General features: G+C 40.7%; 1 protein-coding gene across 1 annotated transcript; it reads left to right on the forward strand.

The window, feature by feature from the left end:
* Positions 1-3,901: 3,901 nt before the first annotated feature.
* On the forward strand, positions 3,902-15,151 carry LOC132395058 (interleukin-6-like). The gene is made up of 4 exons (XM_059971371.1): positions 3,902-4,066; positions 11,966-12,079; positions 13,625-13,771; positions 14,981-15,151. The coding sequence occupies exons 1-4, from the start codon at positions 3,902-3,904 to the stop codon at positions 15,149-15,151; spliced, it is 597 nt and encodes a 198-aa protein (XP_059827354.1).
* The last annotated feature ends 5,932 nt before the right edge of the window (positions 15,152-21,083 follow it).

Raw genomic sequence — 21,083 nt, forward strand, 5'->3', positions numbered from 1 at the left:
TGCTTCTTGCAACAGTCTACAATTTCTCAACAAATTTGCTCCTCTAAATCCCGCAGACTGTTGGGCTGTCTATAGCATAATCCCATTGACATGGCCATCTGCTTCTCATTCCTCTCTTCAACCCATTAAAAGCTCACTAGATGAACTCTTCAATCTGTCCTGACTGAGCTTTGCTGTGACATTTTTCCTGACTAGTAATGCCACCCTTCTCCTTTAAATCCTTCTTGCTCTGTCATGTCTAAAACAATGGGACCTGGAACAGTGAACTGCCACTCCTGCCCCTCCTGCAACCCATTCTCACTAATGGCCACAATGTTTCTTAATTCCACATGCCAATCCATGCCCTATCCTCATCTGCCTTTATGATATTCCTTGCATTGAAATATACGCCGCACAAAAACATTAGTTGCACCATGCTCAATCTTTTGATTCCTGACTCTGTCGTCTTAACAACATCTTTCTACACTATCTGTTCAGGCACTCTGGTTTCCACCCCCCTGCAACTCCAGTTTAAACCCCCCTCTCCCCGTGCAGCACTAGCAACCCTTCCCAATAGTATATTCGTCTCCCTCCAGTTCAGACGCAAACCGTTCCTTCTGTACAGGTCCCACCTTTTCTGGAAGGGAGCCAAATGATCCAGAATTCTGAAGCCCTCCCTCCTGAACCAATTCTGTAGCCACGTATTAAACTGTATAAACTTCCTTTTTCTGGCTTCACTAGCATGTGGCATGTATAGCAATCCTGGAGGTTCTGTCCTGTCCTTTAATTTAGCACCTAAATCCTTGAACTCACTTTGCAGGACCTTGTCATCTATCCTACCTATGTCATTGGTACCAAGTTAGACCATGACCTGCTCAGCCTCCCACTTATGAATGCTCTGGACTCAATCCAAGATGTCCCTGACCCCGGCACCAGGGAAGCATCAAACCAACTGGGAATCTAATTCTGATCTACAGAACCTCCTTTCTGTTCCCCTAAGCAATCAATCCCCTATCAGTACAGCTAGCCTCTTCTCCCCACTTCCCTTCTGAGACATAGAGCCAGACTCAGTGCCAGAGATCTGCTCACATTGTCTTCTCCCTGGTAGGTCATCTCACTGAACAGTATCCATGGTAGCATACTTATTATTGAGAGAGATATCTACAGGGGTAGACTGCTGTGGCCATATAATACCCCTCCTTCTCCTGACAGTCACTGCTGTGGCTCTTACCTATCACTTTCTCACCCTCCCGTATGAGCCGAAGGCCATCGAGCTGCTGCTCCAGTTCCTTTACACGGCCTCTAAGGAGCTGCAGCTCAGTCCACTTCATATCAGGGAGACTGGAGATCTCCCAAAGTTCCCACATCTCACGCAAGGGACAAACCACTATATCTGGACTCATTCTCGGTGACTGTAAAATAAACTTACTTCTCATCCAGACCCGTTGAGGCAAGACCAGACCACTCTAACACTGTTTCAACGATGGCCATTCTGCTTACACTTCCTTTCTTTTTATTGGCTCAGAGTGACGCACTCCCGGCGAGACTTACCAGTGGTCATGTGGTTCCTGCCCTGCAAGATGCCGCTCTGCTGCTCAGTATTTCAGACTGTGCCAAATTTAGAAATAGAATTTATGAACATTCGGAGAAGCATTGTGTTATTGGGCATAGTCAGCATGGTTTTACGAGGGGCAAGTCCTGCCTCACGAGCCTGATTAAATTCTTTGAGGATGTGGCAAAGCACATTGATGAAGGAAGAGCAGTGGAAGTGGTGAATGTGGATTTTGGGAAGAATAAGATTCCTCATTGGAGGCTTTATTCAGAAAGTCAGGAAGCATGGGATGTGGAGGAACTTGGTTTCTGGATTCAGAATCGGATGGCAGAGGGAGGTTGTGGTTGGAGAATGTTCTGCCTGGAGGTTGGTAACCACTGGTGCTCCACAGGGATTTCTCCTACTCTTTGTTGTTTTTATCAGTGACTTGGAGAGGAAGTGCAAGGGTGGATTAAAAAGTTTTCAGACGACACAAAGGTTAATGGAACTGCGAATAGTGTCGAAGGCTATTGTTGGTTATAACAGTACATTAATAGGAAGAGGAGCTGGGCTAAGAAGTGGTAGATGAAGTTCAACCCGGAAACATGCAAAGTCATTCACTTTGGAAGATTACGTTTGAAGGCAAGATGCAGGATAAACAGTAGGATTCTTAGCAATGTGTAAAAGTGTGTTGACCTTCATTCTTCAGGGGATTTTGTTCAAGAGCTGTGAGGTAAAATCGCAGCTCTGGTTAGATGACACTGTGTTGGATCCTGATTGGAATCCAAAGGTCCTTTGGAAGATAAGAATGAAGATTTAAAACTTGTGCTTATGTTTATTAAGTGTTACAGGAACAAAGAGCAGAAAGGAAGAAGCGTGTCAAGAGGCAAAGGAAAGACGGCAGAGAAAGATGGCATGGTCTCCTTATGCCAGACTACTGATAACAGTAAATTCCATTGAAATGCCATTGATAACAATTACCAATTAAATAGCCAGATTCAAATAATGTGACACCCACCACCGATACCACGAATTTTTGAGAAAAATACAGAGACAACTCTACCCACTGAACAACTCACTGAACATTTACATGTACAGTATACAGGGGATTATATACCAATATGACAAGCAGAAAGGACCTCATGAAAAATAATGATTCATCAGCCAATCCAACACCTGGAACATTGTGTTCGGTTCTGGTCACCTCTGTGTAGGAAGGATACGGAAGCTTTAGGGATGGTGTAGTGGAGATTTCCCTGTTGCCGCCTGGTTGTGCGGTGTGTGATTTTGCATCCTGTCGTCTCTGCCACCTCAACCGTGCCCCCACAGTTACCCCAGCCAGCTAACTTATTTACCACTTTGTCCTACCAGAATGATTAGCTGTCTACCATTGCAATTTTTCTGTGGCTGTCAAAACAACTGCTAGAAAACCACTGTAAGTCATTGTATGAGGGGGTGTACCACTATTACAGCCCTAGCAACCTGGGCTGAATTCCCGCTGCTGTCTGTAAGGAGTCTGTGTGTTCTCCTTGTGACCACATTATTTCTTCTGTGTGCTCCGGTTTCCTCCCACATTCCAAAGACGTACAGTTTGGTAGGTTAGTTGGTCACAAGGGCGTATTTAGGCAGCAGGGGCCCATTGTGCCAGAAGGGTCTGTTACCTTACTTTGTCACTGTAAATGTAACTCCTGATAGTGAAAATAACAAATGAGCATAAGACATTGTCCCTTGACAGTCCATGATTAGCTGTTGCTGCTGGCCCGAGCCACTACTTCACTCACTTTGACAATCATTAGTAGCTCTAGTTTTACATGAGGCTGACAAATCACCAACAGATACCAGGATGAAGCACTTCAGAAAACAATGGCTTGAAGTGTTCTCTCCCCTTCATAAAGTGCTGAAAGATGTGGGTAATAAGAGAGAAAGTGCAAATGTCTTACTGTAAATGTGTTTTTTTTTAAGTTATAGGCTTTTACAGACAACACTTTCACTATGAAAAGGGGAATACTCTCTGGTGGTAATTTCCTCAATTGCCCCAATAGAAATGTTGGAAAATATTTACACTGAAGAAAAAAAAGTTAAACATTTTTAACATTCGTTACTTTTTTAGATTTGATGATGTCAGGGGTTCCACTGGGAAAATCAGCTACTAGTCCTGGACAATAAATAAGTGGCAATGTTGAGTAAGTACCAGAAAACGTCTCAACACTCAGCTCTACTACAGCTCTCCACTGAAGAACCTACAACTCTGACCATGCCCTCAGATCGCTGTTAGTAAAGCTTCTGATCTCTATGCTCTGCTGTTAGACCTTGGCTCGAGGGAAATCCACTACTAATCTTCTCCCTCTCTCTTTCTCTCTTCCAGACCTCTATCTGCCTGTCATGCTGCTGATGTACCTGACAGTTGCCGTGGTATCTCAGATGGATGCTTCCACTCTCCTCGAATCATCAGGAGAGGCAGTAATGACTGAAGCCCCCAGAAGGTCTGCAGAACTGGATCTTGAACCTTTGGCCCTGTTCATCCAGAGTATTGCCTCAGAGCAAAGTCAACGGCAGGTGAGTCTGGGAAACTCCTTCCTTGATATGTGCTTTAACGAATTGCTTCCAGGTTACTTTGAAGCAGCATTTCATGCTCTTTCTTTTAATGGTCGGTATCGTACATGGCGTGGTGGTCAAGTGGTATCTCATTGGGCTCGTAAACCCAACATCCTGTCCTTTTATAAGGACATCCCAGTAATATAGTGGTTAGCGCAACACTGTTGTGGCTTGGGACATTGGAGTTCAAATGGCAATTCCAGTGTCCACTGTAAGAAAATTCACACGTTCTTCCCGTGTATGCATGAGGTTCCTCTGGGTGCTCTGGTTTCCTCCCATAGTGCAAAGATCTACTGGTTAGTAGGCTGATTGTAAATTGTTCTGTGATTAGGCTGAGGTTAAATCAGTGGGATGCTAATTGGCACAGGTCAGTGGTCTAGAAGTACCTGTTCCATACTGGCTCTCTGTATAAACAGATAAAATAATCAAGATTTGGTAAACATTTATTGCCCTAATTACACTTAAGGTAGTGGTAAATACTTCCTTGGACCACAGTTCTTCTTAGACCCTGTTAAATTGAAGGGTGATATATTTCAAAGTAAAGGGTGCTATAGCACTCAAAAAGGAACTTGTGGGCTATGGTAACCTCAGTGTCTGGTACCCCTGCCCTGTCGCTGGTGGTGACGAATCAATGTATGATGGGAGGGAAATTGAAACCCTGGCTGAGTGCTACCATGAAACAACCTCTCACCCAATGTCAGCAAGACCAAGTCTATTGGCTTTAGAAGGAAGAAGCCGCAGGTCCATGAGCCTCAGTCCTCATCAGGAGATGAGAGCTGAAGAGAGTAGGCAACATTAAACTCCTCGGTGTTATCATTTCAGAGGATTTGTCCTAGGTCTAGCATGTAAGTGCCATTATGAAGAAAACACAGCAGAGCCTCGAATTTCTTTGGAGTTCACAAAAATTTGGCATGCCATCTAAAACTTTAACAAACTTGTTAAAATGTGTGGTAGAGAGAACAGTACTGTGCAAAAATCCTGAACTGAATTGAATTGAATTGACTTTATTTCTTACATCCTTCACATACATGAGGAGTAAAAATCTTTATGTTATGTCTCTTTCAAAATGTGCAATTTATAGTAATTTGTAATAAATAGTATGTACAGTAAGATATACAACAGGACAGTCAATATAGCTGAGAAGTACAATTGTGTAGTGTGAATTAATCAGTCTGATTGTCTGGTGGAAGAAGTTGTCCCAGTGCCTGTTGATCCTGGCTCTAATGCTGCAGTACCATTTCTCAGATGGTGGCAGCGGGAACAGTTTGTGGTTGGGGTGACTCAGGTCCCAAATATCCTTCAGACCTTTTTTATGCATCTGTCTTTGTAAGTGCCCTGAATAGTAGGAAGTTCACATCCACAGATGAGCTGGGCTGTCTGCATTACTTTCTGCGGAGTCCTGCGATTGACAGAAGTACAGTTCCCATATCAGGCAGTGTTGCAACCAGTTAGGATGCTCTCAATTGCACCCCTGTAGAAAGTCCTTAGGATCTGGGGACTCATGCCCAGCTTCTTCAACTATCTGAGCTGAAAGAGGCACTGATGCATATTTTTCACCATGCAGTCATATGCACAGACCAAGATAGGTCCTCAGTTATGTACATACTGAATAACTTAAAGCTGTTCGCCCTCTCTACCCCAGATCCATTGATATCAATAGGGGTGAGCCTGTTTCCATCCCTCCTGCAGTCCACAACCAGCTCCTTTGTTTTTGTGACACATATTTTTAGCTAGGGTGCATAAGGCTTATGCACAGTACTGCAACTTCAATTTAATGCTGGCAATTTACAACTTACATTAAGAACTAAAGAAAGGGTCCTGCTTGAATTAGTATCTGCTATATTCACGTAACTCCAGAATACACCCTAATAACAAGCATAAAACCCTTAATTTCATGAAGGAGAGAACCTTATTGCCACTTACAGTATCATACAAAAGTCTTGGGCATCCCTGCTATATATATATAGGACTTTTGCACAACACTGGATATTGACGGGCTGCATCACAGCTTGGCATGGAAATACCAATGCCCTTCTGTAGAAAGGCCTACAAGAAGTGTTGGTAGACCCAGTCCATTATGAGTAAAGTCCTCCCCACCATTGAGCACATCTACAAGGAGCATTATCGCAGGAAGGCAGCATCTATCAACAAGGATTTCCACCCTCCAGGCCATGCTCTTTTCTCACTACTGCTTTTAGAAAAAAAGATACAGGATCCTCAAGACTCACACCACCAGATTTAGGAATGGTTATGACCCCTCAATCATCAGGCTCTTGAACCAGTGGGGATAATATCACTCCAACTTCCCTTGCCCCATCACTGAACTGTTCCCACAGCCTATGGATTCTTTTTCAAGGATTCTTCATCTTGCTGTCGATATTTATTGCTTGATTATTTATCATTATTATGTGTTTCTCTTGTTCTTTTTGTATTTGTGCAGTGATTGTGTTTTTGTTTCACATTGGTATTTGTACATCCTGTTGGACATGGTATTCCATTGATTCTATTGTGCTTCTTGTAGCTACTGTGATTAATGCCAGGGTTTGTCATTGGTGACACAGACAGTACAAATTTTGGCAATAGTTTGAGTTTGAACTTCAGTGGTTCAGGTTTTGGTGGTTTAGGAGCTGCTGTCAGAAGGGTTGGGACAGGTAATTGCTGTGTCTTTTGTAGAAGGTAGAGAAGGCTATCATTTGTAGCAGTAGTGAAGAGGATGAAGTAAAAGGGTGGCTAATGGAGTTCTTTATCCTGGAGAACATCCAACTTTTTGATTGTTGTTAAACTTGTATTTATCACGGAATTGAAAACTTTTCTATTATACCCGTGACTTGTGCCAGTTGACTTTAAGACCATAAGAGATAGGAGCAGAATTAGGACATTTGGCCCATTGAGTCTTCTCTGCCATTTCATCAAAACTGATCCAATTTTCCTCTCAGTCCCAGTCTCCTGCCTTCTCTCAATATCTCTTCATGCACAAGGACTCCCAAGTCCCTTTGCATGTCTGTTTTTATTAATTTCCCCTCCATTTAGAAAATATTCTACCCATTCATTTCTTCTACCAAAGTTCATGACCATACATTTTACGACACTGTATTCCATGTGCCGCATCCTTGCTCATTCTCCTAATCTGTCTACGACCTTCTGTAGCCTCTGTACGTCCACAGAACTACCTGCCACTCATCAATCCTCATATCGTCTGCAAACTTTGCAACAACGCTATATATCTTCTCATCCAAATCATTGACATAGGACATTAAAGAATTGAACCCAACACAGTCCCTTGTGGAACCACATTAGTCACTGTCAGCCAACCAGAAAAGGCTCCCCTTATTCCCACTTTTTGCCTCCTGCCAACCAGCCTCTGCTTCAAGCATGTTAGAATCTTTCCTGTAATACCATGGTTCATATGTTGTTAAGCAGCCTCATGTGTGGCACCTTCTGAAAATCTAAGTACACATCAACCAATGCTCCTTTGTCTATCCTGCTTGTTATTCCTTCAGAGAATTCCAACAGATTTGTCAGGCAAGATTTTCCCTTGAGGAAACCATGCTGACTATGGTCTATTTTAATATGTGCCTTCAAGTTCCCTGAGACGTCATCTTTAATAATAGACTACAACTTTTCTCCTGCCACTTTAGTCACACTAACTAGCCTGTAGTTTCCTTTCTTCTGCCTCACTCCCTTCTTGAAGAGTATAATTACATTTATAATTTTCCAGTCTTCCAGAATCATTCCAGAATCTAGTCATCTTGAAAAATTATTACTAATGCCGCCACAACCTCCTCAGCCACCTCTTGTAGAACTCTAGGGTGTTCACCAACTGTTCCAGGTGACTTATCTGACTTTACATTTTCAGTTTCCCAACTACTTTATCCCCAGTAATGGTAACTTCACACACTTTGTGACCCTTGACACTTGGAACTTCCATCATACTGCTAGAGTCTTCCACAGTGAAGACTGATGCAGTTCAGTTGATCTGCCATTTCTTTGTCCCTCATTACTGCGTCACCAGCATTATTTTCCAGTGGTCTGATATTCACTCTCACCTCTCTTTTGCATTATGTATCTGAAGAAACATTTGGCACCCTCTTTAATATTATTGGCTAGCTTACTTTCGTATTCCATCTTTACCTTCTTAATGAATTTTTTAGTTTCTTTCTGTTGCTTTGGAAAAGCTTCCTAATGCTCTGACCTCCCACTAATTTTTGCTCAATTGTATGCCTGCCTTTGGCTTTTATGTTGGCTTTGACTTCTCTTGTTAGCCACATTTGTGCCACTTTACCGGTACTGCGTCCTCTTTGGGATGTATCTACCTGTGCCTTCCAAATTGCTTTCAGAAATTCCAGCCAATGCCGCTCTGCCATCATCCCTGCCAGTGTTCTTTTCCAATCAATTCTGGCCAACTCCTCTCTCATGCCTCTGTAATTCCCTTTACTCCATGATAATACTGATACATCTGACTTTAACTTCTCCTTCTCAAATTTCAGAGTGAACTTGATCATATTATGATCACTTGCCTCTAAATGTTTTTTCAACTTAAGTTCTCTAATTAGTTCTGGTTCATTGTACAAAATCCAATCCAGAATAGCTAATTCCCTAGTGGGCTCAACCATGAGCTGCTCTAAAAAGCCATCTCATAGGAAATTCTCCCTCTTGGAATTCAGCATCAATCTGATTTTACCAACCTACTTGCATATTGAAATCCCCCATGACTATTGTAACATTGGCTTTTTGGCATGCATTTTCTATCACCCATTGTATTTTGTGGATCACCTCCTTACTACTGTTTGGGGCTCTGTATATAACTCCTATCAGGTTCTTTTTACCCTTGCAGTTCCTTAACTCTATCCACAATGACTCAATACTTTCCATCTCTATGTTACCTCTTTCTAATGATTTAATTTGATTTTGTATGAACCAAGCAACACCATGCCCTCTGCCTTCCTGCTTGTCCTTTTGATACAACGTGTGTCCATGGATATTAAGCTTTCATCTATCATTTTCTTTAAGCCATGATTCCCTGATGCCTACAGCTTCATACATGCCAATCTGTAAATGTGGTACAGGTTTATCTACCTTATTCTGTATACTACGTGCATTCAAATACAGCACTTTCAGTCCTGTATTCATCCTCTTCAATGTTGCCCAATCAATAGCCTCTCCTCACTACATACTGCCTCTGTTTGTACACCAGTTATCTCATCATCAGTACTATCATCTGTGTTTGCTACAATACTTCTTGTACTGAAACATACACAGCTCAGGTCACCAGTCGCTCCATGCTCAACCTTTCGATTCCTGACTTTGTCTGAGGTCTTACCAACTCCTACCTCCACAGCCTCTCCACTAACTGTTCTGACACTCTTGTTTCCATCCCCCTGCAACTCTAGTTTAAATTGCACCGTGCAGCATTAGCAAACCTTAGCACTAGGACAGCAGTCCCCCTCCAGTTCAGTTGCAAATCGCCCTTTCTGTACAGGTCCCACCTTTCCTGGAAGAGCCCAATTACCCAAAAATCTTCTGTCCTCCCTCCTACTCCTACTCTTTAGCCAAATATTAAACTGTATAAAATTCCTAGTTCTTGCCTCACTAGCACGTGTCATGGATAGCAATCCTGAGATCACGACCCTGGATTTCCTGCCCTTTAGCTTAGCACCTAACTCCCTGAACTCCCTATGCAGAACCTCGTCACTCGCCATTGGTGCCTACATGGATCATGACCTCTAGCTGTTCACCCTCCCACTTAAGAATGCTGAAGACTTGATCTGAGATCCCAGGCCCTAGAGCCCAGGAGGCAACATACTATCTGGGAATCTCTTTATCAGAACATCCTGTCTGTTGCTCTAACAAATTGTGCATTACCACAATGTGCCTTTTCTCTCGCCCCTGAGTAACAGAGCCAGACTCAGTCCCCGACACCCAGCCACTGTGACTTTCCTCCCCTTTTCTACTCGGGCAGTGGACCTTAGTGAAAGTCTCCTCGCAAACTTCTGATATCCTGATTGGTCACTGGTCAAAGACGGCAGGACTATGAGCAGATCACTTAGTTCTGAGATTATTTAACTCTGATTGTCATGTGGAATTATTGCAATTCAGCCCACAGAGGAGTTTTGTTACACTGACACCTCTTGATTTTTAAGTCTGCTGCTGTGATACCCAGCAAGTGGTCCTGCATTTTGCATTGAACATTTGGTTTGGTAGTAATAGTAAACACACGAGATTCTACAGAGGCTGGATGCCTTGAGCAACACACTTAAAATTCTGAAGGTCAAGCAGCATCTATCGAGGGAAATATGTAGTCAATGTTCTGGGCCTTCATCAGGACTGGAAAGGAAGGGGGCAGAATCCAGAATAAGAAGGTAGGAGGAGGGGTAGGAGTAGAAGCTGGCATGTGAGGGGCAAGGCGGATGGGTAGGAGAGGGGAGATGATAGGTGGAAAAGGTAAACAGCAGAAGAAAAATAAATCTAATAGGAGAGGAGAGTGTACCATGGAAGGAGGGGCTCCAGAGGGAGGAGAAGAGAAGGGCTGCGAGGGGAACCAGAATGATGAATGGAAAAAGAGAATTTACTGGAGATTAGAGAAATCATTGATCATGCAGTCATGTTGTAGGCTATCCAGATGGAATATGATGCACTGATCATCAAAGCTGTGTATGGGCTCTTCACGGCAGCAGAGAAGGCCATGGAAAGACATTTTGGAATGGGAATGGAAATTAAATTGTAATGAGTGGCCACTGGGGGATCTTGACTTTTATAGAAGATGGAGCGAAGGTCCTCGATGAAGTCGTCCCCAAATTTACGTTGGGTGTCATGACGTAGAGCAGGACACACCAGGAGTACTGAATACAAGAGATGACCCTGACACTTTCGCCTCACCTGGGGGTACTCCTTAGGCCCCTGGATCGGTGTAAGGAAGGATCAGTAGGACCTAGGACCCAGGCCCTGCCACACCGGTACCTGGATCCCGGCACCACATTCTGGCCCGTATCCAAACTTTCCAAGCTGTCCCAGCACTCTCATCGATCCAACATTGCTGTCGGTTAAGGTGGACCGGCTTCGGAACTCCTCTGATCTGATTTTTCATTGTTTTGTTCTCTCAACTCTGTCTCTGATGCTAACTCTGTCTCGAACATGCCTCGACCTCACTCGTCGTGACCATCAAGTCAGCCTCACCTTTGCTCACCTCTTCATTGTTTTCGGTGATAGTTTACCACAAATTTCACATAGAAAATGTTAATAATAAAGTGAAAATTTCAACTTTGAACTTTGCTGCAGTTCCCTGAAAGTGATGGCGCAGGTAAACAAAACATCTTGCAGTCCTGCCTCCATGGGACAAGGAACTGTGTAGAATTTGGAACGTCATGTTACAGTTGTACAAATTGTTAGTTAGACCTGTTGTGGACATTCTTGTCACCATACCAGGGGAAGGACAAGATTGAGCTAGTTCAAAGTTCAAAGTAAATTTATTATCAAAGTACATATATGTCAGAATATACAACCCTGTGATTCATTTCCTTCTCTGCATACTCAAATCTGTAACAGAATAATAAGCATAACAGAATCAATGAAAGTCTGCACTGACTTGGGTGCTCAACCAGTGTGAAAAGGTCAATGAATTGTGCAAATACAAAAAGAAAGAAATAGAAATTTAACTAATTATAGAGGTGCCCCATAGATAAGTATCTTGGTCAGCATGATGGGTTGGATAGACGGGATTTTTTCATGCTGTGTAGCACTATGAATCCATGTTTATGAAGCTGTCATGTTTATTCCGCTCTTGGAGATTATCTGTCCATCAGTTCCTTGCATTAATAGGGTAGAGATGGTGACCAGTGAAATACTATACTATATTTTCCACAGCTGTGCAACTATTTTTTCATGTGTAATGGAAGTGCCAATTCACTGGAGATGTACAAAATGGACCTCCCTCAGATTCGAAAGAAGGATAAGTGCTTCCAGAGAACTTTTCAGAAGGTGAGGCATTTAACTAATTATTAATTAAATGGTCCTTGTAGCATGTTTTGGTGCGTGGCCAAGTGGTTAAGGCGTTCGTCTAGTGATCTGAAGGTCGCTAGTTTGAGCTTCGGCTGAGGCTGCGTGCGTATCCTTGAGCAAGGCACTTAACCAGACATTGCTCTGCGACGGCACTAGTGCCAAGCTGTATGGGTCCTAATGCCCTTCCCTTGGGCAACATAGGTGGCGTGGAGACTTGCAGCTTGGGCAACTGCCGGTCTTCCATACAACCCTGCCCAGGGTTACACCCTGGAAACTTTCTGAGGTGAAAATCCATGGTCTCACGAGACTAACAGAGGCCTACCTACCTTGTAGCATTGCGTTAGTTACGTACTTGTTGGGAGAGGTGGATTTGCATAATCTGCTACATTATTCAAGGAGAACATAAGAACTGAATATTAATTTTATTCCAGCAACTGAACAATTCATTTAAAATGAATCCAGATCAGTGTAGCTATGAGTATACTGATGGTGGTCACTTTATGTATAGATTTAAATATAACCGAATATATTTTACACACAATTTGACAAAGGAGATCCCTTTCACACATTCAGACATATTAAAACCTTCACATTCAATAAAAGAAGAAACAAAGCTATTGAATAAATTTGCCATCCTTAGCTTTCAGTGAGAAAGTTGTTGATTCAAACCTTACATATAATTTAGGTGGATGCTCCTACTACACTGAGATAATAATGCGCCAGTGAAACTCCAATTCATGGACTTTTTAACTGAGACTTCATGCATTTGAAAAACCCCAAAATACCTTGTGAAAATGGTGCTGAGGAGTAATCTCAGTGTTTGCAGTAATAAATACAACACATTTATCCCAAAGCCAGGATCAATACGATAGACAGCATTACACACAAAACTTTGGAGGAACTCAGAAAGTCCAGCAGCATCTATGGAGGGGAATAAACCATTGATGCTTCAGCAGAGACCTTTCCACAGCACTGGAATGGAAGAGGACAGAGGCCAGAATAAGGTGGTGGGATAGAGGAAAGAGTATAAGCTGGGCGGTGATAGGTACTGTAAGACCAGGTGAGAGGATGTGGATGGTGGGGGGGAGGGGTGGTCAGAAGCTGGGCGGTGATAGGTGGAAGAGGTAAAAGGCTTAAAAAGAAGGAATTGAAGAAAAGGGAAGGGCAGGAGAACAGAGGGAGGTGATGGACAGGTGAGGGGAAGGGACTTGCTGAGTTCATTGTGCATTTTGTGTGTGATGCTCATGGTTTCCAAAATATGCAGAATCTCTTGTGACAATGAAATAGATCCTTTGGTCCTATTGGTGCTGCTGTCTCTATCGTGTACTAAAGATTGCTGGTACAAATTAATGTCTACATTTATTATATTGCTATAGTAGTTGAGCTTCAAAAAGTGGTCATTAAAACTTGTGGATACACAGTGTGTGAAAGACCATATTAAAATAATTTCTTTCTTGCACCAATAGATTTTTTTTTATCAAATGGTGAAATCTGATGTCTGAAATTATGTTATATTGCTTGCAGAAAAAATGTTTGTCCAAGATCATCAAGGGATTTCAGGAATACAGAAAATACCTGCTGTTTGTGAGTCAGTGGATCAAGGATGATAATCGACAGGTCGATGCAATGTTGAGCAGCACAAAGATTTTGGTTAACTTACTCCCAGTAGAGGTAACAATCATTTGGGACATAAACATTGTTTTGGGCATGGCCAGAAGAGGTTAAATGAATTTTGTAGAATGGCACAGAATATACAATGGAGAAACAGATATTTGAACAAATGCATTATGCTTGAGTTTATTCTTCAAACAAGCCTTCTTCTATCTAACCCTTGTATTATAACTCTGTGTACTTCTGCATTGCTCAAATGTTTATCTCCCTTGGCCTTAAGTATTTTACTTTAATTGCTATATTTATTCAATTTGTAGATGTGTAGATCCGATTGCTAAGGCTTTTTAAGGCATTGGTCAGACTGCACTTGGACGGTTGTAAGCAGTTTTGGGTCCCTTATCTAAGAAATTGCCTAATTCTGCTCTTGTGTCATATGTATAGAAACTGATAATCAGAGCAAAACCGGAGGAGTTTTGGTTAAGTCATCTATTTAAAGTACAATTCAGTAGATCCCCTGAACCTTGGAACAGGGCAGTAATCGTTAGTGATCACATAATTTCCTCTGTTGCTGTACAACGTATATATTTGTCATAATAATAGCAAGATGATTAATGAGGAAACTCACTTACTTAGATAGTGTTCTATTGGGAGTTTCATTATTTGAAATAACTTCAAGATCATCACATCTGCCTAGATACAAAAGTACATACAATGGATCAACATTTTGAATGATTAAGTACACATCCTGAATAATTACTTATGCTTAGCTTAGTCACGTAAAACTCTAAAAATTAAACTATCAAGTTCATTTTACATATGATCCATCTGTTATCTTAATAGGTTCTAAGCCAGAGTATTGTCATATCTATCACTGATGCATATCTGCAGCAAGGTTAATAATTTACAACTTTAGGATAGCCATGAGTGCCTTATAACCTTAAGTGGACCAAGAGTAGAATTTCTGGAGGATACACTCAAATTTCCACAACTTAGTAGTGATCTGAAGGGAACCCAGAAAAACAAATTAAGTCACTTTTTTTTTACCCCTCTTATATGTTTTCAACAAACATCTATCAAATTACTAATGCATTTCGTCAAGTTTCATAGTCTAACTATGCTTCATTCTATTTCCATAATAATTATCAAATTACTGGCATTTTTGTGGAATGGTCTTGAATTTTAGCAATATATTGGTTTAAGTTACTATTGTTTCACATGGACTGTAAAAAAAAGCCTGGTTTAATTTTCACTTTCCTTCTCCATTTATAGAGCAGGATCCGGGAACGTATTGCTCAGTTGGACAAAAGCAATGGAGCTGCTTTCCAAATGGAACAATCCTCTAACAGAGATTGGGATAAGCAAGTGGCAATTCATGTTATTCTTCGAAACTTTGCTCTATTTATGGAGAGTACTATTCGAGTTATTCGATTCATTAAGTGAATTCCCACACCTGTTTCTTTATGAGAGCAAAGCAACATTCCAGTTCACATAAGTTCCTTGAGATCTGCTTTTATAGTAGAATACATTGTTGTTCTATATTCAGAACCAGCAGTTTAATGTTAATTTCTGTGAAACTGAGAAGTATAAAGAATATTTGGCCTATTTATAATATTTAAGTTTATTATTTATTTTGGATAATGATGGATTTAATGTTACTGAGTTAAAATCTAGTTTTATTAAAATGCTTGACCTCAATCTACCAAAGGATAATTTTCTGCTGTTGCTGTAATTGAAAGTAAACAAACTTAAATAAATTGAAAGCGATTTCAAATTTACTTCCACTGGTTTGTTGTTCTTCATTTGTTATTTGTCAGAATATAATTGTTCGTAAAATATCTGTTAAAACAACAGTATGGAGTGACAATTTGGAAACTCAGCCGGATATAATGGTGATATCATCATTTGAATGTTTAACACAAAAGCTCCAGATACTAACTGTTGCTCCAGTCAGTCTGTTGAGCTCAAAATCAAAGGCTCAAAATTGAAGAAATTTGTGCATATCATCAACTGGATACCCAAGCTCCAGCTTAAATGTCTGCACCACAAACCAACCTCTTTGATACTGCTTGCAGTAAACTCGAAGTGATTAGTCTAAGAGGGTGTGAACTACCTAAATGGAGAATAACACTGGGTGCAAGCCCATTCAGAGATATATCATTGAACCTGTTCAAAATAATGGAATGGATGTTATGCGAGTTACTCTGGGGCTATAGACCAGTTTGGGTGTCATCAGTAACATGCAGAGTGAGAGTGTTTATCATTAGGAATGGTGTAACCGAATCATTAAAAAAAAAGGGGATTGTTTAAAGTCAACATAGTGTGTAAAAAGGAAATATTATTTGAAAATGTTCCTGAGGAGGTAGTTTGAGAAGGACCAATGAAGTTAGTGCAAATGGAGTTTTAGAAACTTTTATTATGTTAAAATATTAGAATAGTTAACTATGGGAAGCAATAGAAGAGATTTCTATACCCTTGCAATGAACTTTGCGTGCTCACTAGCCGCAGGAGAAGTACCAGATAATTAGAGGGTGACAAATGTTATTCCTTTGTTCAAAGAAAGGGAGTAGGGATTATCCTGGAAATTATAGATTAGTGAGTCATACTTCAGTAGTAGGTAAATTATTGCAGTTGTACTTTGAGACAGGGTTTACAATCCTTTGGTGAAGCATAGTATGATTGGAGATAGTCAGCATGGTTTTGGGAGGGCAGGACATGCCTCACAAGCCTGATTGAATACTTTGAGGATGTGACAGAGCATATTGATGAAGATAGAACAATGATGGAGTGTATGTGGATATCATTAAGGCAATTAGTAAGATTCCCCATAGTAGGCTCATTCATAAGGTCAGAAGGCATGAGATGCAGGGGAACTTGGTTATGTGGGTACAGAATTAGCTTGCCATAGATGACAGAGAGTGGTGGTAGATGAAGAGTATTCTGCCTACAGGTCACTCACCAGTGGTGTTCTATAGGGATCTGTTCTGGGATCTCTGGTCATGGTGACTAATTTAAGTGAATTGCATGAAGAAATGGAAAGTTGATCAGTGTGTTTGCAGATGACACCAATGTTGATGGAGTTCTAGATAGTGTGGAGGGTTATTGTAGGTTTTAATGGGACATTAGCATTGACAAGGTGCAGAGCTGGGCTGAGAAGTGGCAGATGGAGTTCCACCTGGAAAAGTGTGAAGGGATTCATTTTTGAAGGTTGAATTTGAAGGAAGAATACAGGGTTAATGGTAAAATACTAAGCAGTATAGAGGAGCAGAGAGAACTTGGATACAATGTCTATAGATCCCACAAATTTTCCACGCCAGTTAATAGGGCTGTGAAGAAGGTGTATGATGTGCTGGGTTTCACTAGTTGGAGGACTGAGTTCAAGAACCTCAAGGTAATCTTACAGCTCTGTAAAACCCTAGTTAGACCACACTTGGAATATTATGTCCAGTTGTGGTCGCCTCATTATTGGAAAGATGTGGAAACTTTAGAGAGGGTACTGAAGAGGTTTTCCAGGATACTGATGGAATGAGAGGGCATATCTTATGAAGGTAGGTTGACTGAACTAGGGCTTTTCTCTTTAGAGTGAAGAAGGATGAGAGGTGACTTGAAAGAGGTGTACAGGATGATAAGAGGCATAGACAGAGGCAATAGCCGGAGACATTTTTCCAAGCAGGACATGGCTAATACAAGGGTGCATAATTTTAAGGTAATTGGAGGAAAGCACAGGAAGAATGTCAGAAGTAACAGGGACTGTTGAGTGCATGGAATGCCCTGCTAGTGGTGGTGATAGAGGCAGATATACAGTATTTAGAGCATTTAAGAAACTCTTAGATAGGCACATGGATGATAGAAAGCTGGAGGACTATGTAAGTGCAAAGGTTTAGATTGAACTCAGAGTTGGTTAAGAGGTTGGCACAACATCATGGGTCCATGGGCCAGACTGGGCTGTAGTGTTCTATGGTCTTAAGTAACAGGCAACATGTTATTAAACAAGATTAAGCCTCATTGAATTAAGAATCAGTTAGTAGACAAAAGTTAAATAAATGAATCATTTTCATTGAGTCAACTTTAGGTTCTGGAGAACATAAACACAGCATTTCGGCTTCAGCTATTTGAAAAAGTTACTCACCACTTTTGCATCTAAGTTATTAACACACGTTTCTGATTATGTAAATCTCAACTGTAAATTAAGTCCTGATCGATATCTTCATTGGTAGTAGTAAATTTCATTTTGCATATGGTGGGAGTTTGTGCAAGTGTAAAGCAAATTAGATTATCTGATATAGACATGTTGGATTCCACACTCTGTAGGTTGTATCTAGGTTAAATGACTGGGCCAGGATGAAGCAAATACAAAAAAACCATATGAAAATATGTGAAGTTTTCTACTGAAGCAAGAACATAGCAAATGACAATATATTTAAATGGCAAGATTATAGTAAATATTTGTATATCCTTGTACAGAGACCCCAGAGGATTAACTAAGGTAACAGAGCAATTAGAAAAATCATTGTTTTCTTTCAACCTTTTGAAAGGTGCACAATAAGGTGGTGGTTAGCGCAATGCTGTCACTGTTTGAAGCCTTGGACCTCAGAGTTCAGTTAGGGTTACACCTCTGTAAGAAGTGTGCACATCCTTCCCATGAGCACATGGGTTTCCTCTGGGTGCTCTGGTTTCCTCCCACAGTCCAAAGGCGTATCGATTGATAGGTTAATTGGTCATTGTAAGTTGTCCTGTGAGTAGGCCAGCGTTAAGTAGGTGGGTTGCAGGGTAGTGTGGCTCATTGGGCCAGAAGGGCCTATTATGCACTATATCTCTAATTTTAAAAACTAATTATTAATATTTAATTATAAAGTAATCTGGATTTTACAGTGTTATCAGAAGTATGCCCAGTAGGTCCTTCTTGGCAAAATGGTTTATTATTATCATATGTGCTGAGGTGAGGTGAAAATCTTGTTTTTCATACCATCCATACAGATCAATTAATTACAGTGATTCATTGAGGTAATACAATGTAAAACAATAATGAGGGCAGAATAAAGTGTTACAGTACACAGGCAGATATGTTCACAAAGAGGGCTTTTGCCATATTTGCTTTCATAAATTAAAGCATTGACTACTGTGGACCTGACTACTTATTGTACTTATTGTTAATTTCTTTTTAGTTTGGCAACTAATTATGTGGTTGTATTTTATATACTTACTTATATACAAGTAACTGCTTAGTATGCTTCCCAGTAGCCACTGTATGTGTGTGTAGTTGTTCAGTGTGTGTTCTAGTGGTTACACTTTTATGACCCCGAAACTTAGAATATACACAACGAGGAACAGAAATGTACATTAAATGGTATTGGGACACTAGATATGGACTTACATTAACCAAAAATATTGGATGCCATTGCAGTTGTACACATTTTGAACAAGATAATACCTGAGATAGCTGCTTCCCCTCACTTAAGTCCCTTACTAGCACTAACTTTTTGCAGTCATGTAGCTCATAACATCATTGTAGCCTCAATGTTTGAAAGCAGAATGAGTTGTGACCTGACCTCAGATGATGAGATCTGATGACTTAACATGAACCACCCTTTTTAACAACTTGCACCATCAAAGGACTTTTCACTATCTCTAAATGTCTTTGATGATTAATGACATTTAGAAGCAATTGACGTATATTTAATTAAAACTACTTGAATAGCAGTTAATTTAAAAAAAACATTAAATCGTTACATGTCGAATAACACTATGTAGGAGCCATCTCTTCTTGACGAATCTCTGTAAAGCTGCTCCTAAGCAAATTCACATGCTAATCTCATTACTTCCCAAGATTAAGTAAAAGAGATAAAATAGATATTGTAGTGCATTCATATAGATATACATATATATATATATCTATATATGTGTATATATATAGTTGTCTCTCATAGTCTGAGGAAGACTCATTGTGCAGGGTGCATTGTGCTGTCGCATGCAAACAGCTTCAAGGAGCCACAGGTGAGAGCTGGGCATTGGTGGGGAGATGATAAGCCACTCCAAGGAGTGTGACAAGCCCCTCATCTAGAGGTGCTACCCCTCCCATGCACTCCATGTATTCATAGGGGATGTGAAACAATAGTTGAAGCAAACATGTTATATTGAAGGTCATGTTGTTGCAACAAGTGATTACGTGTCTCATCTTCCATTAAACAATGCTTCTCAAATTCCAAAGCATGCTTTGCCTAAGCATAGAGCAGGTGACCCACAGGAAAATGTGAAACCAAATGACAGGGTGTTCGATGTCAGTACTTCTGTTGTAGGAAGAAAATCCTCTGTAGCTACTACCTCCTCTGCATGCATTAAAACAGAGGCTGATTTACCTGCACTAATTGCACACTAAAGATTATTGAAGGACAAACGCGCGCTGAAAGAGCAGGAGGAACAGCATAATTTGCAGGAAGAAATTGCTGCACATATGGATAAAGTGCTAAGGGCTTCAAGTGTGGCAAGTGTTAAAAGTGCAGGACGGTACTACAGTGAGAATTCTTACATTGAAAATGTACAAAGAAAAACAACACACTCAATACTGATTTATTTGTTCCTTAAGTGTCTGTGAAACATGAATAAGACCCCTAAGAGATAGTTTCTGGGTGTTCACTTACAACCTGCACTAATGAGGCACTCTGAACCTATGACATATCCAGCAGCTCAAAGTGCTCTTGGGGACATTAATTTACAGCATGGAAACACTCTTGTTTTAGATGTTAAAGGTCTGAATAGTACTACTGATATTATGAGGAAGCAAAATGAAATAACAACCTTATTAGTAAAACAGTGCATTTCATCTTTGTCTAAATGAGAGATTCAAATCTTCAAAGAGATCCACTGCAGTGTCATCCATTCTTGAGAGCTTTTGAAAATAGTGTTGAAAGCAAAACTAACAGCTCAGTGACTAACTCTGCTTCCTTGGGTAGTACACTAGAGGTCACCCGACAGAACTTGTTAGAACTTGGGTACCTATCTATTCTGAAGATAAGAAGATTCTTCAAGACTACAGTCTTTTTTATAGAGGATGTTGTAATGCCATGGAAGAAGTGCAATACATGTGTAGCTGGACATGCCTTCTAATAGTCTATTGTCATCAAGAAATTGCCCTATATGCTTATAGATAAATGGAGAACAGTGGTCCATAAACTGCAAGAATGGCACAACCATAAGATTACTTTCACTGACATTGTTACTTTTATTGAAAGGCAAGTAAAGGTTGGTACTCACCCACTGTTTGGGAATATACAGGATGCTTCATCACTGGCAATAAGCAAAGATGTAAGTAAAGTCACAATTGCATTCTAAGGCTAAAGGAAGCAGCTTTGTCACTATCGTGGCCACTGTGAACAGT

This window comes from Hypanus sabinus, chromosome 6 (assembly GCF_030144855.1).
Source record: "Hypanus sabinus isolate sHypSab1 chromosome 6, sHypSab1.hap1, whole genome shotgun sequence".
NCBI classification, from domain to species: domain Eukaryota; kingdom Metazoa; phylum Chordata; class Chondrichthyes; order Myliobatiformes; family Dasyatidae; genus Hypanus; species Hypanus sabinus.